The 27,241-nt window shown below is 34.5% G+C and overlaps 1 protein-coding gene across 4 annotated transcripts in view; it reads left to right on the top strand.

Annotated features, from left to right (window-relative positions):
• LOC105485564 (roundabout guidance receptor 1) overlaps window positions 1–27,241 on the top strand; it is a 1,159,905-nt gene that overhangs the window by 1,010,409 nt on the left and 122,255 nt on the right. For all 4 annotated transcript variants that reach the window (XM_071092571.1, XM_071092572.1, XM_071092573.1 and 1 more), the window contains one exon: window positions 8,843–9,000. In XM_071092571.1, coding sequence (XP_070948672.1) covers window positions 8,843–9,000 — 158 coding nt within the window. The remainder of the gene's footprint in view (window positions 1–8,842; window positions 9,001–27,241) is intronic.

Consider the following 27,241-nt stretch of genomic DNA (forward strand, 5'->3'; position numbering starts at 1 on the left):
CCTCAATCTCCCAGGCTCAAGCGACCCTCCTACCTCAGTCTCCCCACTAGCCGGAACCACTGGCGAGCACCACCATGCCTGGCTAATTTTGTACATTTTGTTTTGTGTAGAGACAGTGTCTCACTGTGTTTCCCAGGTGGCTCTCCAACTCCTGGGCTCAGGCCATCCTCCAACATCTGCCTCCCAAAATGCTAGGATTACGGGCATAAGCCACCACACCCGGCCTCCACGTCCATTCTTACTTCCCTCTCCATTTCATTCACAGAGCGACTAGAATGAACATTTAAGTATGCGAATTTCATTATAACACTATTTTGCTTAAGACTCCAGTGGCTTCTCCTTGGAATTAAAATAAAAGCTTACTCTTGGTCATGGCTGCTGTGCATAGCAAATCTGGTCCCTGTCGTCCCTACCAAGCTTGTCTTGTTTTGCTCTCCACCGGTCCCACTACACGGCATCCGAGACGTTTACAGTGTGCCAGGATGTGTCCTCACCTGAAGTATTTCCTCTGCTTGCAATGCACTTCCCTAGGATAAGTTGTACTCATTACTCAAGCTTCACCTTAACTGTTACTTCCTTACTATTCCCTCACCTCCAATCTAAATTATGTTTCTTATTATTCTCCCACATAGCATCCTATCCCTTTCCTTCATGACATGTATCACAATTATAGTTGTATATGTATGTATGTGTTTATTTGAATTTGTGTGTCTACCTCCCTATACCTCAAGCACTACCACTATAGAACTCCTGCCAATGCAAGCCACTATCTAAAATCTACTACTTAGCATATTGGAAAGTGTAGTAAACATTTACTGGATACCTCCTATATCTTGGATGTTGTCCTGGGCACTGGAAATACTAGGGGATAATCACAAATTCCCTGTTCTCGTGGAACTGACCTTCAGATTCAAAGAGCCAGGCAATAAATACAGAAGCATATTTCTTTGATTGAGAACTCTTGCTGCAAGGCGCTACATGAAAAGTTGGATTTTACAAAAGAAAGAATGCATGCCTGTCTTGCCCTAATCAGAGTCCCGTAGCTCAGATATCCTCATTTTGTCTGTGTTTTTTTAACCCTGCCAGGCTACTCCTGGGTGTGACTTTTGCTCTGGCACTTTAAAACCCTCATCAATGGCATTCTTTGTCCTCCCTTCCATTTGTACTGGCAGCTGAGAAATTTGGCAATTCCTTACATAGTGACTAATAGCAATACTTCTTTGCAGATGTAATGCACCATATAAATGGCAAGTCCTGTATAAACATTAAATAATTAGCTTTCATAATAACCCTATCAAGATAGAGTATAAAACTCTCTGTTTTTTTGTGGAAATAACTGAGTCATTGTGAATGTACCTGTTAAAATCACAGAATGGTGAAAGAATCTGTGTTGATTCTGACATTCTAGACTTCTGTTTTCTGATTCATAAATAAACATTTATTACTGTATAAAATGATGTCCTGTAAATAGTGAACTTTTAAAATAAATCTAATTTATAGGTTATTTTAAAGTGTATAAAATGCAAACATATAGTAAGTTACTGACTTTTAAGTTAGAACATATGATTTATCTATTTGACTTACTTTGGTGATACATTTTAAAATGATCTACCAGACTTTCAAGTCTGCTGAATATTAACTATTTAAATGTTGATTCTAATGAGAACACGTGGACACAGGGAGGGGAACAACACACATTGGGGCAGTCGGGGGGTGGAGAAGGGAAAGGGGAAGGAGAGCATTAGGATACATAGCTAATGCATGTGGGGCTTAAAACCTAGATGTCAGGTCGATAGGTGCAGCCAAGTGCCATGGCACATGTATACCTATGTAACAAACCTACACATTCTCCATTTGTATCCTGGAACTTAAAGTCAAATTAAAAAAAAAAAATGTTGATCCTTACTGATGTACACTTTTCTCTGGAACACATGACAAATTTTAACTGAAACCTACTATGCCAAACTTACCTGCTCTTTGTCCTGAAGACTTAGTGCTGCTGGAATAAGCACTAGGGAGTGTTTTGCACAGTGGTACGGGAAGTGTCATTATGGTGTTCATGTTTATGCGAAATGTGAATGTGGTTTAAGCTGGAACCCAATCTGGATGTAATTCTAACAATTAAAAGACCAGGGACAACATGGCCCCATTTCTGCAGCCCAGCAGAATACAGAAACATACAACTGTATTTAAGTTAGCTTGCTTCTCCATCATACACTATATAAATAAACAATTTGCTAGTAATTGTTTTTATTCTGGTAATTCTTCTCATTCTATTTGCAATGCCTTGTATTCATTCACGTTAGGTTGTTGTTATCATATAATGTTGAGTGATATTTGTCATCCATCCGCTATGTCAGGTTTTCAGAATGTATAATTTTTGAATAAAAGTACTCCTTTCCTCGGTTAGAACGTAAGAGTTTTGTCAAATCTTCAAAAGTGCTTCTACCAGCATATTTTCTTCCAGGGTCTTAAGCAAAGCATAATTTAAGGTTTAAAAGCAAAGTTGCATGATACAAGAAAAATACAAGTAGTTCTGACTCATAGGTGGGAACTGAACAATGAGATCACTTGGACTCGGGAAGGGGAACATCACACACCGGGGCCTATCATGGGGAGGGGGGAAGGGGGAGGGATTGCATTGGGAGTTATACCTGATGTAAATGACGAGTTGATGGGTGCTGATGAGTTGATGGGTGCAGCACACCAACATGGCACAAGTATACATATGTAACAAACCTGCACGTTATGCACATGTACCCTAGAACTTAAAGTATAATAATAATAATAAATTTTAAAAAAGAAAAATACAAGTAGAAGATGACATAATTATTGTAGAATATTCCTAGATATATTCAGTGTCAAATTTTAAAAATTAAATGGAAACACTTTATATAGAATTAATGTTCACATGCATCTTTTTTAGAAACCATTTCCTTAGCTTTAGAAGATGATGTTGTAAGATGGATAATACTTGATGGAATATTATTTTACTTGTTATTCTTTTAATTTTCCTCCTCAATGGGTTATCTTTCTGTACATTCATCTTTTTGTTGGAGTCTTTTTTAAAGGTTGGAATTATTTCAGAAATATTAAGGAATTTTTCACACATTTGTACAAAGAACAGCACTTTGTTCTTCTGGGTAATTACTGTCAGCTAAAAAGTAGGAATGCAAATAGTTATAGAAAACTTTATGGTATGCTTTCTGATCCAGCCTTCAAAATATATCTCTTAATTCAAAATAACCTGCAATAAGACCCTATGGTATTACTGTCTCCCAAAAAGGTGAATATTAATGTTTTTTGACAGACGTCAACATTTTACATATACTTCACTGCAAGGAATATACAAGAGTTATAGCATACCTGCCAGACACAGAGTATGTGCTCAGTGCAGATGTGTTAAATGAAAGAATGATAGTTATTTTGATATTAAATTACACTTATTTACATCAGCATGAAGTTGGTGTTCAGACAGGGAAGTAGGAGTATCATAAAAGTAAGTAATATCTGTACTCAAAATTAAAGACTAGGTATGTGAGTAGTAATTTTGAGAACGATTAAAATGTTACATGGCAACAGAAACAGGTTGTTACTGAGCATTCGTAGAGCTGTCTTTATTTACCTCTACTTTATTTTCTTCTCCAGTATACCTTATTTTTTAAGGGTTTCATTTTATTTTTTTTCCTAGTTGACAAGAGGTTACTATTTGCTGCAAGTAGAAAAAAATAAATCCCAGGACTGCAGAATATCTTCCCCTATTTTTACCAAGATACCCACTTGTAATTAAATTGCCCATATTTAATTAAAATGCTTATTAATATACAACTTTTTCAATCATTTTGTGGTTGAAATAGGGGAAACATTGATAAAAACGAGCACATCATATGTATTATGAATAATGAAATCAAATTCTCAATATTTTTCTGAAAATGTGGTGTCCTCTTCCAAGAAAAAAAATCTGAAAAAACACAGGAATGCAGAATATATTCAAAGATAGCCATATGATTATCAGGAGGGAAATTTCTCACTTATGTTACAATAGAATGAGTCTGAAATGTTAATTATATCATGATACTTGTGTATTTAGAATTATGAACACTGTGGTAAGACCAGATAGGCAGGTAACTTGGTAGAGAAGTGTTCTTTATGTACTGGAGATCTGTATTCTAGCTTGGGTACCACGTCCTACAAATTCCTCATCTGCAAATAAAAACCAATACATTCCTTTTATCATAGACTTGTTATGAGTATTAAATGAGTTGTTACTTACTGAGGTTCCTTACACAGTAAATGTTCAATTAGCATCAGCCATTGCTAACATCATTATTATGTTGCTGACATTATTATTATTATTATTTATGTGGCATGCTTCTCTCTTCCTGAGGAGCCTTAATTTATTAATTTCTAAAACAAAAAAGTGCAGATCACACATCTGACAGGCCCCTAACTGCACTGAGATTCTATGATTCATGAAGATAAAGGGATTGTATGTAGTTCACAAATATTCACAATTAGTTGTTCACACTTAACTTGAGAACTTGAGCCTACCAAGACTGGATAGTGGTGAGACTGTAGTGCAGTGATGCACAATTACCATACGTCAAGCCTTTTGCAATAATAAAGTGAATTTATTGGAAATACAATGGATTAGATAGAAACAATTGCATTTTTACAGCACAGTAGTGACATGGTTAACAAAGAAACAAAAAAACACTTCACTGGGAATCAGAATGCCTGGGTTTTCTTCTGGTCCCCTTCTCATAAATAACACAAGCCAAGCTTCCTGGGACTTGGTTCCCTCTGTTTATGGGATTGATTATATGTTGTCAAAGACCTCTGCCCATTCTGTAATGTTATGTTTCAGTTCTAAAATTTCCTACAATGCACTCAAAGACTGTTTTGCAGGTATTAAAGTCTCCATATTACTTGGAACACTTTCTGTTTAACTTTTTTAATTCTTTGCTTCCTGTCTTAATATTACCCAGATAAGTTGCAAAGACACCACTGAATTTTAGAATTCCTTTCTGAAAAGATGTTTACTTAGTTTGAGAATTGTGTTAAAATTGATGTAAAGTTTTCAAAAAGTAGGTGATTTTATGCTTTGTTATGTTTTGTACAATTAGTGAACTTTTTTGTTGTTGTTGAGACGGAGTCTGGCTCTGTGGCCCAGGCTGGAGTGAGCGGCGCCATCTTGGCTCCCTGCAAGCTCCGCCCCCCGGGTTCCCGCCATTCTCCTGCCTCAGCCTCCCGAGGAGCTGGGACCACAGGCGCCGCCACCACGCCCGGCTCATCTTTTGTATTTTTAGTAGAGACGGGGTTTCACCGTGTTAGCCAGGATGGTCTCCATCTCCTGACCTGGTGAGTGAACCACTTTTTTTTTAAAGAAAAAGGTTTAAAAGGTTTTTTTGAACCTTCTAGGATTCAAATATTCAATGAAGCGTATATTTTCTCTAATTTAATAGAATGAAAAAAAATGTAATGCCATTCAGTTAAATTATATGTACAAAACTGTATACATAAAATAAGACTACACAAATATGAAATAAATATTATATTTGTATAATATTAGGGGGAACTCTGGTTTAATACCTTTTTAGTTTATATCTACTTGGATACACTATGTATGCTGCTTGCTCTTTTCAAATTAATATTAGACCTTTTTGACAATTCCAAATTAAAATTTTCATACGTTTCAAATCAAGAAACACTAAAAATATATATACTTTGGTTAATAGAAATGTTAAAGGAGAAAAGGAGAAGCTTGTCAAAAGATCTGTATCTGGGATGTATGTGGATGCTTTTGGTTTTTCTGCCAAAATGCTGTGATTCATTTGAATTTGATTTTTATTGTGATGACTTAAATATACACATGAATTTTGAAAACTGGACAATTTAACTAAAAGTTTCATATAGTTTCATAATGTGATACCATATTATTTTTCACCAAAAGGAAATCTTTGGGATAAGTATAAGAAAGAAAACTTAGTTTTAGAAGAGAGAAGAAAAATGTTAAATTCATAACTTTATGCAGAATTGCCCATAGTCATAGGCAATACTAAAGTTTTATGCTTTACAGCTGCAAAAATAATTACATGAGCATTACTAAGCAACAATTTTTAATGGATTACATTTTGTTAGTTTTTCATTATATATTGTAAAAGGCCAAATAACATAATAAATGTTAAAATAACTTGATTTATCTGACTTAGATCTTTGATATTTCTTCAAGACATTTTATCATTCATTGGTTTATTTGAGAAATGATTCGGTATGTAAATAAGATATAGCATTACCAAACTGGTTTTAAGTTTGCTACATAGAAAAATTGAGCATATTGTTTACTTTTATTTGAAAAGTATTTTACTTTTGGGTGTTTCAAAGGTGTTCACCTTTTCAGAGGTGTTATCATTGATTAATAATGTGATCCAGCAAAGGCACATACTGCCTGTCAAGGTCAATCCATTTGCTTTTTCTACAAGCCTTACATTTTATTTGTGTTACATTCTTAACACCTACTAATAATATAAGCTTATAAATAGTAAAAGTCTTTATACTCTGTTCTTTTATTATGTGGTAACAGTAGCTGGAGTTTTCAGTTTAACAATGTTTACCTTTGTGTCTATATATTTTATTAATAGTGAATAGTATTGAAGTTAGAATTTAAAGAGTTTGGTGCAATCAGATTTAGTTTGGTTTTCCTTTTACTGTTCTTTCCAAAGATAAGAAAAAAAAAAAAGTCTTCTCTTTGAAGCAGTAGTTTCCAAATATTAACATAGTCATGCTATGCCCAAGTTGTCTTAATATTCAGATTTTGAAAATGGGGATTTTTTTTCATGGATTTGATAATTTACTCAAATGTATGCATCTACTTGGTTGGAATTGAGGAAGGACAAATTTTAAAAAGCAAGAGAAAAACATAGGTTTTTGTAAGCCCCTAAACTTGTCTGAGGTTTTGAAACCAAAGCTTAAGAGTGATTTTTTGAAAGAACGGTTAGATCTTAAGTTTTTTACATGGTAGTACTTCATCCATGAAAGCACTTTTAAATGTCAGTGGAATGGAAAGACATCCAGTACAAAATTATAGTAATAAATACTAAATTCAAATATTCATTTAAACATTCAATAGGATTTATTTATTTATTTGAGACCGTTTCGCTCTTGTTGCTCAGGCTGTAGTGCAATGGCACGATCTCAGCTCACCGCAACCACCATCTCCTGGGTTCTAGCGATTCTCCTGCCTCAGCCTCCTGAGTAGCTGGGATTACAGGTGTGCACCACCACACCCGGCCAATTTTATATTTTTAGTAGACACTGGGTTTTTCCATGTTGGTCAGGCTGGTCTCAAACTCCCGACCTTAGGTAATCCTCTTGCCTCGGCCTCCCAAAGTTCTGGGATTAGAGGTGTAAGTCACCACACCCAGCCCTATTCAATAGGTTTTAAAAGATAAATAACATTTATCAATCCAAATCTATGCACTTAACATACTAATAAACATTTTCAGTGCCATGTTAAATTAGGTTACCAAAATGGTTGACATTCTATTACACATCAGATCAAGGAAAGCAGGGTGGAGGAACTATAACTATTTATTGGACTTTGTACTGAAGTATATGTATCTTCATCCCTCTTTTGTGAGAAGGGAAGCAAAAGTCTTAAATAGTATGTTCAAGATTGCATGTCTTGAACATACTATTTAGAGTTGTATTTAAGACTAACATGCCAAATAATTCATGATTTCTTGATGTTATCAAGACACTGGGACAATTGTACTGTATGAACTATTATATAAAGATCTCAATATAAAGATTGCATGTCTTGAACATACTATTTAGAGTTGTATTTAAGACTAACATGCCAAATAATTCATGATTTCTTGATGTTATCAAGACACTGGGACAATTGTACTGTATGAACTATTTTTGGAATATGTATTTGGTTTCCTTTCCACATTAATTCTAACAGTTACAAAATACTGCTTGTTTTACAGTATGTTAATATTATATTAGTAGCCAGTTGAGATTATGATAGTGAATTGTACAATTTACAGTAGTGAATTTATAATACTGCATTATTTCTTCCTCGACAATATGGGACTAATGTTAGTAGTACAAGTAGAATTAATAGTATTTCTCATTGTGAATAGGTTAAGGATTAAATGAGATAATATACACACAAAAAACAACAAAAACATAGAATATAAAAGTAATGCTGTTGGTAGCACTGCTGTTATCCATATTGGTGCCTTCTAACATTCTCAGTAATCATGGAAAAACATAATGAGTTTCAATGTCTTGGCTTTGTAGATATGTCTAAAGTTTTTATAATGAACATATTTAAATTACAATGATTATATAACCTTATACATTAATTTTATATATGTATAAAATATCACTCAATTAAATTCATGCTTGGAAGTACCTTAATTTTTTTCTTTTAATATTTAGCTTTGCATGAATATGTAATTCATTTAATTATAGAAAGCATTATCCTGTGGTGTCACACAGATAAAAGGAGGATTCAGTTGTATTCGTTAGCACATGGCTGAGAAAAATGTAGGCAGCAGGCAGAAAAGAAATGCAAGTTAAAGATGAGCCGAATGCTAACTGTGAGCACACTAAACAGCGGAGAACATCAGATTATCCCTCCTATGTATGTTTAAAGTCAAATATCTTTATTAAATTGCAGATATCTGTAAGTAGATACAGATTCTTAAAGCTGTATTGCAAGAGCTTTTAGTGGGAGTTTATTATAATTATAGTAAATATCTCCTGCAGAAGTTCAGAGATTAGGACTGTATATATCACTTTTGAGTATAATGATTTAATCTTGTTCCTACAGTACTTCGGGATGACTTCAGACAAAACCCTTCGGATGTCATGGTTGCAGTAGGAGAGCCTGCAGTAATGGAATGCCAGCCTCCACGAGGCCATCCTGAGCCCACCATTTCGTGGAAGAAAGATGGCTCTCCACTCGATGATAAAGATGAAAGAATAACTGTGAGTATTGAATTCAACAGCAGAGGGCATTTGTAGGTCTAACTGTGTGTGTCTTTACCAAAGAAAAGAGAGAAAAATGAAGTAGATTATTTTAAATAAAGGCTTGTATCAGCTCCCATATTCAGTTTTTCTTTTAAAAAAAACATATTTCAATTCTTTCTGTGTTGACATGAAAATAAGTGAGGAAAATTCATGGTGTTTAGAGATCAGTAAAAGAAAAACTATAATTCCTGTTTTAATGTCTCAGAGTTAACACTTTTATGTATGACTTAATTATTATCATAACTCAGGGCTTATAAAATTTCCATGTGTTATAGTAAAAATTATTTATTAAAGAAGATCTGTTTTTAGTATGTTTCCAGAAGGCCTTTTAAACCACTTCAAGATGTTTTTATGTTTTTTTTCTCATTTTTATAACTGTTTTTCTGTTCTATAGAGTTCAATATTGTTTCTGAAAAATAAAATCTTATTTTGAAAGGTGGTTAATGAAGAATTTATCTCAATATAAAATGAAGTCATATGATGAGATTATTGGATTTCAAATGCCTGCTCTGATGTAAGAAATTATATGTGATTTGTATGACGTCAAGATGCATTTTCTTCTTGACAGCAGTGATTCTTTATGACTTCCTTGCTTGTTTTGTCTTGGAAGGTGTTGACTAAAGCCCCTCAGTCACCAAGCTCTCATTGATTTTGTGGTTGCTCAATATTTCCCTTTACAGTTCTCTTTGTTCAGCATGCACTGATACCTGTCCATTGTGAGTTCGCTGGTCAAGATTTAAAGTTCCCTAGAAGAATGTATGTGTGAGGAAAAGGTCACTGCTGAAGATGTACAAGAGCAAAGTTATAATGCAGACCACACAAACCTAGTTAGTAGTTGCACTATTTCTGAGCAACTGGTTAGTAGATTAGCTTGGAAAAAATTAATAGTGAGAAAAGTAGAGAAAGTTGTGTGAGACAAAGTTTTAGGTACCTTGAAAGAAAATTAAGCATTTTTTTCATGTAAATCTGAATGAGAATGAGTCTCCCGAAGGATTTCTATAATTCTTGGGACTGGTGTGAGGATGACCTGGTTCTGCTTATCAGAGGTGCTGCAGAGTCACACGATAAAAGGAACTATATTTGGAAACATTGGTTTTTGGAAATGAAGTCAAGAAACACCATGCAAGAAATAGAGTGGAGAAACAAATTCTTCTCTTGTTAGCGATAACAGATTCCTTTTGGATTCATGTACAATGAAGATAAGAATACTTTGCCCTTAAAAATATATTCTAGATCATTTAATGACCATTATCTATTATTCCCCTTTCCCTTCCTTACTGATTCAAACACATTAAAACCATTATTATCCCTGACTTTCCCTCATGCCTTTCCTGATAACCTATTCGTGTTTAATACAAGTTAATGACAAAATTCTTTTTTTATTTATTTTATTTATTTTTTTTTGAGACGGAGTCTTGCTGTGTCACCAGGCTGGAGTGCAGTGGCACAGTCTCACCTCACTGCACGCTCTGCCTCCTGGGTTCAAGCGATTATCCTGCCTTAACCTCTTGAGTAGCTGGGATTACAGGCGTGTACCACCACACCCAGCTAATTTTTGTATTTTTAATAGAGATGAGGTTTCACCATGTTGACCAGGATGGTCTCAACCTCCTGACCTCGTGATATGCCTGTCTTGACCTCCCAAAGTGCTGGGATTACAGGCATGAGCCACCACACCTGGCTGACAAAATTCTTAGCCCTGGAAATGCAACTTGATCAAAACTCAGTGAGTGTTCTACTGAAGCTTACATTTTATGAGTGTGTATACAGAGAAAACCAAATAAATAAGTATAATACACAGTAAGTTAAACTATAATAAATCCTACAAAAATAGAGAAAGTGTATACAGACAAAAACCAAAATAAATAAGTATAACATACAGTAAGTTATACTATAATAAATCCTATAAAAATGGAGAAAGGGTATACAGACAAAAACCAAAATAAATAGGTATAACATACGGTAAGTTAAACTATAGTGAGTCCTATTAAAAATTGTGAAGAGGTAGATGAATTCATTAGGGTTCAGGTGGGATTGAAATTTTAAAGAGGCTGATTAGAGAGAATGCCTCACATAAAAAACCTCAAAAAATTGATGGAATGAACTATGCAAGTGTCTGGAAAAAGGGTATTCTAGGCAGACAAAATAGTAAATACAAAAACCCTGAGGTGGGGTATACCTGACGCATTCACTGAAGAGTAAAAAGTCAGTGTTGGTTGTACAGAATGAGTAAAGATTTACAGGAGATACTATCAGGGAGACAGCCTTTTAAAAAAGGCTGTGAATTTAATAATTGTCCAACTGTGTAGGCTCTTACAGGTGTTATAGATAGTTTGGCCTTTCTTCTAAGCAAGCTGGGAAGCCTCTGCTCTCCTGAGAACACACTGAAACGTGGCAATGGTAGAGACAGGGAGGCCCATCGATTGCTCTTAGGGTAATCTGGGTGAGAGACAAATGGTAGTTTGAACCAGGCTGTTAGGATGGGGAGGTAGCGAGGAGTGGCTAGATTCTGGATACATTACAAAGCAATAGCCAACAGAATTTGCTAACAGACTGGATGTGTTTGTGAGCGAAAGAGAAAAGTCAAGGACCTCCTAATTAATTGGCCTGCACAACTGAAATGGTGTAGATGCTATTAACGGAGATGCCATAGATTGTAGGAGAAAATTTGGGGTGGGAAGTTATCAGGAGCTCAGTTTTCGACATGGTAATTTTGAAATGCTTCTTGGATATCCCACTATAATTGTCAAATAGGCAGTTGGATACATGAGTCAGGAATTCAGAATTGAGGTTGAGGTTGGAGAAAAAATTAAATTGTGGTAGACATACAAGTACTCATTACTATACAGTTCTCGTATCCTTTTGGGCAGATGAAACTCTCTACTTCCCAGCTTTTTTGCTGTCCGGCAGACCTGCTGGACTTTTTCAGCTTCATGGGTTGTGAGTGAACGTTAAAGAAATTAAATACTAGTGATTTAAATACTCCAGTACTCTCTTTACCACTCTGCAACCAAGCAAGCTACTTGTTTTATGTAGGTAGTGCAACTGCAACATGGAAGACACCCTGAGAGCCTGAGCCCTGAGTTATGTGTAGAACGTTCTACCCCACACCTCTGTCTTCTCAAGATGGACATGGAAAATGAATGAGAAATAAATCTTTTGTTGATTAAGTCACTGAGGATTTTTTAGCACATACAGCATAGCCTTTCCTGATGAATATGGGAGTCATCAGTGCATACATGTTATTTAAAAACAGGAGACTGCAATCACCAAGGGAATGGTTGCAGATAGAAAGGAAAAGCAGTCCAATGCTTAGTTCTCACAGAGAAGAGGCAGAAAGAGCAGTGGGAACTGAGAGGGAGCAGTCACTGGGAAAGGAGGAAAATTAGAAGGGCCGCCGAGTAAAGACGGTTTGAAGGAGGTGTCGGTGACTACCAGTTACAGCTGGTAGATGGAGTAATAATGGGGATTAAGAATTCACCACTGGATTTAACAACTCGGTGAGCAATCATGAATGACCTTGACAAGAGCCATTTCAGGGGAGTGCTGGGGGTTAAAACCTCATTGAACGTTTCAAGACAGACTGGAAAGATCAAAACTAGACACAGAGCATAGATGACTCTTTTTAATGTCGTGTTCCATACTCTAGATAAAAAATAATGGTGGTTGTCGTCTTGCATTTTGAAAGATCTCAGTTAATTTTAAAGGTTGTATTTTGTGGGTATGCTTGTGTATGTGTTAATTTTTTTGTGACATTCACAGTTTAAAATCACTATAATAAATTTGATTTTTAAAAATTCTTGGAACTTCCTGATGTATCATATAGTGAACTAGATGACATTTTATTGTTTATGCCAAAATGTTTAATTTATTTTAGAATCTTCATTTACTTTTGCTGTCTAAGGGGATGCTGTCCTCTAATTAAAGAGCACCAGTTCCCCCACGCCATCAGTAGCTTCTAGTTAATGTAAGAACCACCTACAATAAGGAATCAAACAGTTTAAAGTTGTAAAAACCTATGACTATGAAATGATGCCAAGATGTTAATATATAAATAACTTTTAAATCATTTACATGCTGCCAAAATGATGATCCATGATGGTGTTCCATATGCTAGGAAGTTGTAACATCTGAAACTTTTACTATTTCTAAGACCATCTGTGTGTTTTGTATAAATTATGACTGTGGAACTGATAAAACACTGGAGGTAAAAAGCACATTTATACATTTGGGAAAAGGAATACATTAAAAATCAGCAGTTTGGGTTCAAAATCACTGATCTTATGTAAATCGTAATTGTTTTTGTTTTATTTTCTTCCTTTAGGCAAAACTGAAATTGAATAATTAAAACAAAAACTTAGAACATAAACAGAATACGTGACATTATTTCTAGTTCTTTTTTTCAATAGTGAAAATAAATTCTTAAAAGATGTTGGTTATTAGCCATTGTACGTGATTCTTCTTTCCTAAGCCTTGTATTCAAATGAGTGTATTCATCTCTATTGTTAATGTACTTTGCCAAATGTGCTGAGTGCAGATGAACAGAAGATTAAAGCGCATAATATCATTATGAAAGACAATTGAAGATTGCATGCTTATTGCTACAGTTTTGGTTATAGGAATTTCTAGAGTTCTTTAATGTGGTGGCTTTCTTTGTTGAAGATTTAAAGTACACCTCTCCCAGCTGTGAGAACAAAGACACACCCTACAAAAAAGGGAAATATGTAGTTGAATGATAGCTGCACCTGTGTTTTTTTTTAAGTTCTTAATTCATTTCTTCTTACAATGACCTGGATTCAGAGCCAAATTTTAGATCCAGATGATTATAAACCATGAATATATAAATAACATTTTCTTATTGTCTTACATGATAGGAGAATTTCTTAGAACTTTTTTGGCACATGTTTCTTAGAATCATTTGAAAGAGGCCTTAAATGATGTTTGTCTCTAGTGTTCTTTGTTTTCTAGACATGAGTATTTATATTTAGAGTTAGAAATAAAAGTAGTTTAACTGGTAGGCTAGATTAAATTGATTTACTTCATGTGTTTGAGACTTAATCATATCCATCTTGTTAATAAATGAAATTTTCTTATAAAGATAAATTGGAGGACTAAAGTGCTCTTTTGGATGTCTTTGAAAATACCTTACAAAAAGCGATTTTAAAAAATTTCACTACTTTTTAGAAATACTGCATTTAAGTTCAAGATATTTTATTAGGGTGGGAAAAAGAAAATGTTAAGATTGGGAAAAAGTTAACACCAAGTATTGAAAACATAATTATTTTGTTCAGTCTGAAAACTGAAATTGCCTTGTACATTAAGGAAAAAGTTAAAACATTTAAAGTAGACATCACAAATATTTTCCTAGATTAAGTTTGTTTAAAATTTTGCCATTCTATATTTGTTTTCTTAGACAATTTTGTTATTTTTATCTCAGCAAAAAGGTGAGTTTGTTATAAATTAGCACAGTTCTTTGGGTCACAGACAATTGCACCAAGTTCCAGGCATCAATTTCTCATACTTTGTATTGGATTTCTATAAAATGAACCTGGTGGTAGCTGCAGGAATTGCAGGCATAGAGATGAAATTGCTGATCTCTTAGGGAGGATGGCTTATAAATAAAACTTGTTTAATTGACTGTTACAAGCATAAACACAAATGTGTTTATGAAATAAAATATTAAGGTATTTAATAGTACCTAGGTGATAACTGATGAGACAAAAGCAACTGTATAGTTTATCTTAATATCTATTAAAATAAGATCATAAATTAATACCATTATACTAACAGAATATGATACTTTTATGTATTTATATGAGATCTGCAAATTGGCAAGTAGGAATTAAACCTTTTGTTTTAGATTAGTAAATGAATATTTACAGAAACAATAATAAATTTCCAATATCTGCTACATAGTATACATGATATGTTTATTGAATGTTACAAGATAGTTATCTAAGGCTTTGTATTTAGCTCTTCTGCATAACTGTGTCATGAAAGTCTCTTGCAAAAAAGTTCCTTTTGTCGGGCACGGTGGCTCATGCCTTTAATCTGAGCACTTTGGGAGGGCAGGGCAGGCAGATCACTTGAGGTTGGGAGTTCAAGACCACCCTGACCAACATGGAGAAACCCCATCTCTACTAAAAATGCAAAAAAATTAGCCAGGCATGGTGGCACATGCCATAATCCCAGCTACTTGGGAAGCTGAGGCAGGGCAGTCTCTTGAACCTGGGAGGCAGAGGGTGCAGTGAGCCAAGATCGCGCCACCGCACTCCAGCCTGGGCAACAAGAGTGAAACTCTATCCCCCCCCCAAAAAAAAAGAAAAAAGAAAAAAGTTCCTTTTTAATCTGAAAAATTGTAAATAAAAATTATTTACATTTATTTATTTAAATTTTACTTTATTAAATATAATCTAAATAAATGTCAATTTTTAGAGATAATATAGCTATTGAATATTAAGAACTTGCTATGTATTATATGCTTTATATAATCTCATTTTATCCGCTTGAAAACCCAATGCCTAAGCTATTTTCTTTACATTAGGGTACGCTTATACTTGTCAATTTAGTGTTACAAAGAAGATGAAGAAGGAGGAGATGATGATGGTGACAGCACTTGCTATGTGCCAGGTCGTAGTATAAGCACTTTATGTATATTCACCCATTTAATCCTGACAACAATCTTGTCAGATACATACTAAACTTCTGCTAATGCAGTCGCTACATCTAAATTGGCTGTTGGGGAAAGAGAGGGCAACCAAGGGGTCACTTCCATTTTTTTCATTCATAACATTTTTATAGGATCCTATAGATTCTGCAACATATATAACAACTCTGCTATGCTATCAGTGCAAATTTTGACTCAGGACGACAGTATCTCTTAGTTTCCATTATGAAGTACTCTTTTTAATATTCAAGGATTTGGAGAGATTAGTTCACAGAATGGAAGTTGTGGTGATCTTGAAACTGGGGTTTGGCATGTTCAAGAACTAGTCCATGTTATGTTCAGTATTGAAATCTATAACATAAAAAAGATTTTTAAATTTGAAAGGTTGAGTAGTTTCATAAAAGATGGCACATAAATGGTCCAATATGGCCAGATATTATAGCTCAGACAACCTAAAATTATTTATTCTGAAGACCAGAAGTCTTACCTAAAAAGAGATTAGAGATTATCTAAAGAAAACAATTAACTGTCATCATTTGGCATTTACCAAAAGAAGGATTTATATTGAAGAGGATATTATAAATCAGTAAATCATTCAACTGAATATGCTTTGTAGTTATCAGTCCAAATTGTGAATTAGCCAGGTTCTAATATCATTAGCTGCACAGATTTCAAAATTTATTGCTGAAAAAAGTAAGCAATTGTGAGATGTTACATAACAAATGAAAAATTGAGTTAAATAAAATATTGTTAATATAGTGTCTGGAGAATTTTGTATAGATATAATAAAGTACAGTAAAAACTAACACATTAACAACACAGTATAAATATTAAGCTCTGCCTAGACTCAATTCTGAAATTTCAGAATTATTTTCTTCATGATAACCTTTGTCAATCATTTATCCTGAATTGTTTCATTTTATTAAGAACAAGAGCTTAAAAAGTCATTTTTTCATGCTTCAAATTCTTAGCTGGTATGAGCCTTTGTGACTTAAGCATTTTTGAATGACTTATATTATTCCTTGAGATAAGTTATGCTGACTTGTTTATTCTTCTTTCTACTGTCCTCACAGTAGCATGTCACAAATATCCTCTATGTCTACCATTGTTTTTACTTGATTGAAAAAACAATTTAGATGATGGGGAAAGAATTTGTTTATAAGATATTTATTTTCATCAAAGCCATTTTCCAATCAGTAACTGTTTTTTTTCACTTCGTCTATTTATTGCATAACTGAATTAAGATTTTATCCATTCTTCTTTGCAAAATGTAGAAAAAAATTTTACAGCATCAGTATGCTTTAGTATGATGAACAAGTACATTTAGTAGCTTTTTCTTAAGATTTTTACCTTACATAGGAAAATCAGCCATTCTGTTTTGCCCAGGATGGTCCTGGTGTTAGAAATGAGAATTCTATTCCCAGGAAATCCCTCAGGTCTGGGAAAATGGGGATAGTTGGTCACTGTAATCCTAGAAGGTTTAAATGAATTGTTTTGTGTATGAGTGACATTGAATAGCAAATCACATTTATATAAGGTAAGTAAAAAATCGCTAAAATATATAGAAGGGTTTTATCTGTATCATTTCTTTCAAAAGCAAGTTAAAGATCTGAAAATTTGTAATGAAGGTCGGAGAACAACTTAGTTATGCAGTAAAAAAACAAAACAAAACCAAAAAACCAAAAATAACTATGTAACACTTCCCATTCCCATGCTGACGAGGTAAAATTATTAGAATGGAGTGTGTCATCAGGTCTTTTCCCAGTCCTTTTCGGCTTCCTGTGTGTCTTTGTAGGCTTCTTTGATTTCCATTGTTGGTGTGATATTTTGGTAAAAAGCAGCTGACTCACATCCCATCCAAATCCCTAGTGCCCTTCAGATCCTTCACAAATTTGGCATTCAGCCCACTCCTTGCCAATTGCTTCCTTTCCCCCCAATTCCCACATGTCTCCTTCCTACGCCATCTGCTTCTCCTCCCTTCCTTCGATTAGTGCTTTCGTCTGCTCTTCCAATTTCTTTCATTGTTCAATGTCTTTTGCTTCCTCTTCCCCTCCTCTCCCCTAGAGGAAATTAACATACTTAATACAGCTGATGTCATAAAGCCCCTTTTCCCTGAGAAGTTAAATTTGTGTTTCTGCAAAATAAATATATAGCTCTGTTGTGTGAAGGTCAAAGGAAACCTGAGTAGTAAACTAGAAGTAGATTTTTTTTTTCGGGTTCATCTTACATAAAGTGTCAATGCACGTTATGTATTCTATTTATTTTCCAAAATAAATTTTCTATTTGGGATTTAAATATGTTAAGTCAACACAACTTTATTATACCAGTAATTGGATTGAATATATGACTTAAAAATAATTTTTTCCTGTCTATCTTAATTTTCATATTTAATAATTGAAACACTGGGGATTAGTAGAACAAAGCATAGACTTGGGCATTATAAGACCACATTATAATTTTGGGTTTCAAAACCTATTAAATGCATGATCTTATGGAAGACATTTGATCTCTATAAATTTCATCGTTTCCATCTGTGAAATGAATTATCTAATCATACGTAGATTAGTTCAATGTGTCGTTGAGGAAATTCAGTGAGAAAATGCATGTTAAATATCATTGTAAATCGTGACACACTTAATACACATTAGTAATGGTGTTCTCTTTATTATTGTTGTTAGTATACCTATTTGAACTCTGAATATGTTTAGTCATCTAAATCTTGATGGTAAAGGAAAATCCGAAACTACTCATGCCGTAACAATCCCAACTTTCTTCAAGAAGCAAGATGATAATATAAATGTATGTGAACAAAGTCCAGCTTTCTATCTCCTCTGCACGTATTTCTATCTATATCTGATTCATAACTGTGAGAATTTTCAGTTGCCACAGAATCACTAGGAGTGTTCTGGGTGAACATTATGAGTAAGTAAAGTGTTTAGACTAACACTGAAATTAAGAAACTGATTCAAGTTCTATGTATACCTTTATTGGGCAATGCTATCATCAACTGCTTATTCCACAGGAGAATTCTGTCCTAGTGCCCTAAAGGTATCCACTGTGTGTAATGAATCAGCTTCTTTCCCATGCATCTAGAACAGTTCTCGTTATGTATTATCCTTAGGGGAATTGAGAAATTATGTGATTCAGATGCAAAGTTCTGGTTGAGAAAGGCTGGTTCCTCTTCCCAAGAAACATCCTGAAACTTCCCATACGCTTGCAATTTTATATAAGTAATTACACATAGACTCATCACGTTTGGACCCTGAAACTAGAAAATAGAAAGCCAAGTATTTCACACCTACCTGTGAAGTCCAAGCACTCTTTTGAAAGGATTGCAATAAACTAAAGCATTCTCCATTCTAGTACACAAATTAGTTTAGATGACAATGCAATTTAAAAGATAATTTCAATGAGCATTTGGTTGTTGCTCTGTCTTTTCACTATTCATATGTTACATGTGCATTTGAAAGCTTGCATGCCAACAGCTTGGTGTACCAATTTATGAGAGTCGTGGCATGTGGTTTTCTATCTGTAATGTTCTGTTCCTACAGCCCCTTTGTCTAACACACTCATTTTTCAGGTCTCAAAGAAAACTTCTTCAGAGGAACCATCAGCAAAATCCCACCCAAATACCCACACTAGATTTCTTCTTCCTATGATCTGTTCCTTTTCCTTTTACCAAGTGCTTCTCTTATAATCTATTCTAAATTATGATTTATATATTGCTTATCTAATATACATAAGACATGAAAGGCTACCTGTATTCTTCATGTCTGTCTTGTGGTCAAAGCTCAATACATATTTCTTGAGAAGGTGTTAAATGAATGAAATATAAGTCAGAAATTTTGTATTTTAGGATACTCAGGGATGAAAAGTTGCTAATTTGAATATATATGATTTTGTTAATTTTATTTCCACATATAATTATGCATTTCTTATCTTACTCTCCTGTAAAATGGGAAGAGGGTATCATCCACACCATTTCTCTATTCTAAAGCATGATATTTTATTGGCTTAAAAATAGGAGATACTACACAAGTTAATTCTGTGAGTAAAGACATTGCTATCAGTGTGACATACTGATATAGAATCTTAGAGATGGAGCAGAGTTGAGAGATTGTGAATAGGCAAGGTCCTTGTTTTCAGGGACGACAGGCCAAGCCCATTGATTTACCCTGAGTCACATAATGGCTTAGTGTAGAGTCTCCCATCATAAGAGTTCTTCTTGGGATTTTTCCCATGACAGACTAGACCTGATCAACCCATCTAAAATGACACTTAAATTTGATTATGATATATCTTAACAAAAAACTCAACAACAAAGGGTTTTCATGGATTTATTTCATACAATTTTTCCATTTGTTTTGTGTTCTAAATTCAGTATTTCCTATCTTGGTAACAGCATTGAAAGTAGTATTTTAAATATATAGGGTTTAGTACATTTCTCTGCTTATTTATCCATTAGATACAGGGATGGCCTTACATCGATTTGATTAATATTTTGTACATTCTGCATATTATTGCGAACATATAGAAATTGATCTTAAATGACTGAATATCAGAGGTTGTCACACAATCTCATTCAAAACAGAAAATAAATTGCAGCAATTTAAATAGTAAGTTAAGCTTAATCTGTGACCATCTTGGGAAAGGTCTGTTATGTCCAAAGCATGTTTTTTGAAACTGTCCTAACAACCAAACCTTGGTCAAGTCCTTTAATTGTTGAAAATATTCAGACAATGATATCTTGTTTGCCTGTTTATTAGAATCATTCTGAGAATCAAACCACAGTAGTCAAAAGTATTTTGAGGACTGTTGATGGCAGCCTCGTTGTAAAGCATTATTTTAAGTTCTCCTGTCTTGATTTTCAGTTCCTGTTCATTCTACACTAAATTTAATAACTTAGAAAGGTGAAAGATATTTAACTTCAAAAATTAAAGCAAACCTTTTGAATTAGATATTTCATGGATCATAAAACCAAACACTTGTAAAACTGTAGTATATCCTGTTTTGGTCAATGTATAGGTTTACATCAATATATGAGTCTCAATATGTAAGATATATACCTTGATGGGCTTTATAATGTATAATCTACATGCCCATTTTTGTCCAGGTCCTTTGAAACACCTGCTTGTTATTCCTTATAAAGTTCTTTTAACTTTACATAAACTGACTCCAGGACCATAGAGGGGTGAAGTATGTTTAGATGCAGAAGTAAGGCATTGGACACCAAAGATTGCCAAACAAAATATTTTCTAGTTCAACAAATAATCTTTGGTGACTTTGGGAAACAATATACTGTGTATTTTCAAGTTTCATCTAAGTACTATAATGAACTTACATATGAATTAAAGTCCTCAGTTTTGATATCATACAATGTTGATATGCTATCCTGCTTTGCCTGTTGCATAGTGTTTGTTAGTATCCTCTTAAATCTCCTGAGATGATTGTGGAGTTTTTGTTTTTCCAAATAGGTTTCCTAAAAAACAAGTCTTTTGGTTTTATTTGTTTGTTTGAGACAGGATATCTCTCTGTCGCCCAGGCTGGAGTGCTGTGGTGTGAACATGGCTCACCGCAGCCTCAGTCTCCTGGGCTCAGGTGATCCTCCCACTTCAGCCTTGTGCGTAACTGAGACTACAGGTATGTGCAGCCATATCCAGCTATTTTTTTTGTGTGTGTGTGGAGATGGGGTCTCACCGTGTTGCCAAGGTTGGTTTTCTAAAGGACTGGGATTATGGGCATGAGTCAGCACACTCAGACCCAAAACAGTTTTGGATACTTTTCCAAAAGTTAGTTCCACCCACATGTTAGTTTCAGTCAAAGTAACGTTGCATGACGTAGAGGACTGCCTCACCAAGTATGCCTATGCTGCCTTCCACAGGGAATTCCGCCAACTCTTGAAAATCACTGAGACGAAACCTGATATGGTTGCATGCTGCTAGTTAGCATCCATGATCTATTAGTCAGAATAGACCTTCCAGAAAGCAGAAAGTGTCTCAGAAATTGGAGTAATCAGCCAAAAAGAAAGTTGTACCTCATAATTCAAAATAATACCATATATTAAGCAGAAGTACTGTATTAAAATGATACAAAATGAACACACATGGTCAAATAACAAACCTGCAGTAGGAATTTCGGATTAGGTTGCCACCCCAGCATAGAAAGCAGACATGCAAATGTTGTTTCTTCTCTTACTTTTTTCTTAAAATATATGCTTACACAAGCAGCTAGAGTTTCTTCAGTTTCCAAGCACTTTGATATATCTGATCAGGCCATTAAATGTCTCCCAATAGCCAAGGACTAGTGGGATTTTTCTACTGTCAGGGAGCACTTTGTTTAATTATAGGTTAAAGTAGTTTGCCAAATTAAAGACCCAATCTTTTGTGGGTTCATGGATGATGTCCTAAATAGTTTATTTAATTCTCAGTGTTCCATTTATCAGATGAAATATTTCTCTAAAATATAGTTTTAGAATTTATCTTAAAGAATTGTTTGTACATTTTATCTTTAATTTGGACAAATATTTACATATCAATACTTTCTAGTAAATTCTCTATTTTTAAAAAGTTGACTTTTCTAATTGCTTATAGTCTTTCTGATTGCTTAGGATAGTACAGACTGCATTTTTTTCTTTCTGTTGACATCAAGCAAAGTGAATTGTAATCTTTAAAAAAAAAAGTAGTACATTCAAAAGGGCATTTGATTTTACAAGATGTTGTGAACAATATCCTTTCCTTAAAACAGGGTTCAAAATGCAAAAAATCAAAGACATTTTCTTAAGCCTTTTAGTTTTCAATTATTTTTAATCTGATCACTTTACAGGGGATTGAGATTTCCTTTTCATTATTTATAATTGGTGATGATTAGCATTATTTCTTCATCTTGCCCACATTATCACTTTTATTTAAATATTCTCTCTCAAAGAATAATTCTAAGTTTTATGGTGAGGCTAGTATCTCCTCAATCTAATGCTGATTCTGCAATTCTTTTGTTTAAAGGTTAGTTACTTTAACCAAACAGCTCTTGGTAACATCTGACCACTGCCGTTTTTATCTCCTTAAGACCAAAGAATTTGATAATATGATAAATTGTACACTTGTAAAATAGTCTGTTGTGCATTAACAAAATTACTACCAGATGGTACAGGTTTACTCTTCTTAAATCTTACAAATCGAGGTGATCACAAAGCTTTAAAGGCCTATTGCATTAGAAACAGGCTTTTGCTTAAGTCACCTTTAAGAGCATCATACTGTATGGGAACATTTCAAAAGCAGTTGAGCTGAACCTGTATAATACTGGCTGAAAATAATGTAAATTTGTCTCTTTGAGGAGATAGAGTACAATTTACTAAGGAATCCATGATTTCTTATTCCTTAGTCTTTTCACATGCATGGTGTCACTCTTCTCTCACCTCGATATATCACATCACTGTATTGTTCCATGCATCATGCGTATAAAAGATCATGCCACACTTCCCCATCTTTATTAGGGAAGCTTGTAAATATTCTGTTTAACCTTTAAACATTCATAATAATAAGCGCATGTTTGCATGGGAACAGGAGAGCCATTCTTCTGCATAGAAATGCATGTGGGATATTTACCTTACAACATTAGTCCTACAGACAACACATGCAAATATGAAATGTAAACATGCACATTGTTTTTCTGCTGACAATTACATGGACTAATGGCCATTAGGTTGGATGTCCAGATTGGTCAGGCTTAAATATGGGGTGTGCTGGAAGGGGGGAACTTCAATGTAATGTGCTCAGGAAGGTCCATGGAGAGCAACTATTCATTCTTCCAGCCATTCAGTTTGAGGATCTATACATTTTAAAAATACTGTGAATTTGTAGTTTGTGGCATGGGAAGCAAAAAAAAAAAAAATGTAAGCCGTTGTTCTCTGTCTCAAAGAAAGCCCTGTATAGAAGCTTTATGTTGGATCTATGTAGAATGACCTTCAGTGCACTTACCAAATGATCTGGAGCAACTTTTGATATTCTCAGAGCCTTAATTTTCTCATCCAAAATATAGGAAAATACACCTTCTGAGAATGTTTTCAACGTTAAAAATGATGCATGTAACAATGCTATGTACATAGCTGGTGTTGGTGTATCACAGTTCTCATTAATTAAAACAATAGCAATAATACAGATTGTTGCTTAAATACACTGGCACATTTATTAAATTTACCACGGATTCACTGATGCATTTTTTGTATACTTGCAGAAAGAACTGTCAAAGGCATTTTACACATAGAACATAATTTTTTTCAGATGTGAGGCTTTTGCAGTTCTTAAGTTATTTAAAATTTCTATAGAAACTCCAGAGAATTTAAATATATTTGTTATTTTAGTATGGAGTGGTCAGAATTTGAATTTGTCTTCTACAGTGCAGTATAAAATAGTGTGCTTTTAACATAAATTTTAAGATATTTGGCATTTTTTTTTCAGAAGAGATGACTGAAATCGTAAGAATTCTGTATGTCCGATCTCTTAGATTGTGAAAAATTCTGATAGTATACTTTCTATGTAAGTGATGTGTTTTTAAATGTTAAAACTAGGAGAAAGTTTTTGCCATCACAAAACATATATTCTATGCAGAAGAGAGGCAGGGAATGTCAGATCAAGCTTTTCTCATTGATTTTACTTTGTTCTTTAATCTTCACACTGACTAATGTAACTTCTAGTGGACCTTTCCAATCCCTAAATGCTGGAACTCTTAGTAGATTTCTATGGAAGCAACCTAGGATGCACAAGGTTCTGATTTCTCAGCTCAAAGTTCCAACAGTATAACCTAGACGTGGGTTAGAAGCCATGTAAAACACTGATATCCCTTAGTACAATTAATACCATTTGCATTACATTTTCTGTTCAGCATGCTTTTGTCTTGGCTATGGAATGGAACCATTTATGACTAAAAAAGAATGTTCCGAATAAATATCCCTCCAGTTTTTACAATACCCTTTACACAGATCATTTTCTCTGTTATTTTGTTTTCACCAACAATTATAGAAATAGAAATGGTCAGGATGAATTTATTTTTATTTCTTATTTGTCCATGAGTTAATTATTAGTTCTCAGGAAATAGCAAAAAGTACCTATTTATAATTTTGAAGTTTACCCCACTAGAAAGCTCCTTTTTAAGCGCTAGGTCAGACCTGTTTTTCTAGGATCATATTTTCTTCCTCATATTGAGGAGTTAGCCTACTTGCTTCCTCTTAGGAGGTGTGTAGAAATATTTTAATTTATGTTAACATGTGTATTGTTGGAAGATATGGGATTTATGTATGTTTTGAACATGTTTTCCATATGAAATGAGGCACAAATTTGCCAAATGAGTGAGCTACATTCTAGCATAATCTCGTGTTCAACAAAGGAGGGTGAAGCAACTGGCCATATGGATATTGAATCTCTTACCCTGGTCTGATGAGCCCTAACTTCTGATTAATCAATTAAGCTTGTCACTTGCAAGCTCTTCTTTTTCTCCTTTGACTCTTTGGGATTCAAATACCACAGAATGTGCATGAGTGTTTACTTGAATTTGGAGCTATTTTAGGAATATTTCTTCTATAGAATCTTAATTAGTAATATTAAATGTGTTTTATATTTTCTCATAAAAAAATGTATTTATATAAAGTAAAATTGGTCAATCTGTATCAAGGAATCCCTTTCATACCCAACCTTGATTTGACTTTGCCATGGTTGTGTCTTCTACAGAATGTAAGTCTATGTAAATTTCAAGGGTAAAAAGTTACACATGATCTCTGGAAAAGGCTTTATCTTAGCAAGCATTTGGTAGTGAGGGAAATTTCTCACACTGGACCAAACTATAGAGCTAAGTGTAAGAACCCACAGAGAGGAAAAGGGATTTACTGTTGGCAAAGTATTTTCAGCTGGTGTACTTGTAATTCAGAAGAGCCAAGAGTTTGAAAATGAGCTTTTCTCCCCTCAAATACTATGAACATTTGTCATCTTTATTTCTAGAGTATAGTCATAATTCCCTTGTAGATTTTTATTTCAGGCTGTCTTAGCAGTGACTGTATGTAAATTCAGAATTAGAGCCAGATGGTTGGATGAGGTGATAAAAACGAAACCTGGTTTTGTGGGAAAGTGAAAATTGCCCATAAGACTTTGTTTTTTACCTTTAAAACAGCAGGACACTGTTTCATGAGACCTGTGAAGGAAATAATACATTAACTTTAATAGCTATAAGCTAAATCAATTTTTCATATTAATGCTGAATGCTAGCATGTAATCTACCTAGAATTTTCATAGAGGTAAAAATCAATTAGCTTTCTTACTTTTCGAAGATAGCTAACAAAGGCTAAAACCACTCTTTATATTGCCTCCTTTCTAGGATTCACTTTGGGGTTCTAGTCTTAATGACTTGGGAACCAGACACCTGGGGAATCTGCTAAAAAGCCTTCACTGTTTTCTCTGCTCTCCATTGTATCAGCACTCAGCAGTTGTCTGTTCCTGGTTAATACTATCAATTAGAAGGGGCTTTCCTGGCTGATGGCTTTAGGCTACGTACCTCTGTCTAGCCCAGGAAAATGGGTGTCCAGCAGAAAAATGCCATACCCAAGGCTTCATATTGTCTTTGAGCTACACTTAAGCAAGCAAAATTGGTATGTTTAAAGAGGGCTGTGTTACTTCTTTCTATTATTTAAGTTAGGAATCATAAAAAGGTTCTCTGGTGATATACTTTTGATAGAGAGCAAGATACTAATTTCTACTTTCATGAAGAAAATCCTTTCCTGTAACTATGTCTCTCTGCAGGGTGGCTCCCACTTACCTGCAGTTAGCAGTACAGCTCTTCCTGATGTAGTCTATAATCAAATTATCCTAGGTGTGCTTCTGCAGCAGCAAACAGCCAACTACCAATTTATAAATTGCTATGAGGAAGAAATGAGAAGTTTAGGAGGAGAAATGGAAATAGCAGGGAAGTGCAGCTGCCAGAGTCCTAGGCGGGGACTCTCCCAGGCCTGTGTTCTCAGCTGGCAGCTCACCAAGCTGTGCAAAGAGCCACGTGTTCCCACTGGGATAATTGCTTTTTCTGCATGAGTCTCTTGTTGCTTCTCTCTGATGATCAAGAGTGTTTAAACTCCTGGCTGAATTCATGGTGGTTTTCAAATGGTATTGTGAAGTGTACCAGGAAACAAATGAAACTGGATCGTGTTCTCTTGTGTGTATGTAGCCCAAGCCCGGGCAAATGTGGGACGCCAATGGAGAGATCCGAATTGCCTATTTTTCCTCTCCATTCCACTCCTAAGAGAGTAGTTGAAAGACCTGAAACAAGTTGTGGCTTTTCTCCATGCAATGCTGTCCTTTTTTATGTCACCTGGAATTTTTAGAATGGTCATGGCTTTCAATTTATCATTCTCATATTTTCTTTACAATGTGTGTGTACTTGCCCCGGTGTCCTTTTGTTATATAAAACATTTTTTGTGCAAATCCCAGGAACATTATTTACACTTGAAGCAGGCTGTAAATGATGAAATAGCCTTCACTCGAGAATGGACTAGTGAAT

Source organism: Macaca nemestrina, chromosome 2, assembly GCF_043159975.1.
Source record: "Macaca nemestrina isolate mMacNem1 chromosome 2, mMacNem.hap1, whole genome shotgun sequence".
NCBI lineage: Eukaryota > Metazoa > Chordata > Mammalia > Primates > Cercopithecidae > Macaca > Macaca nemestrina.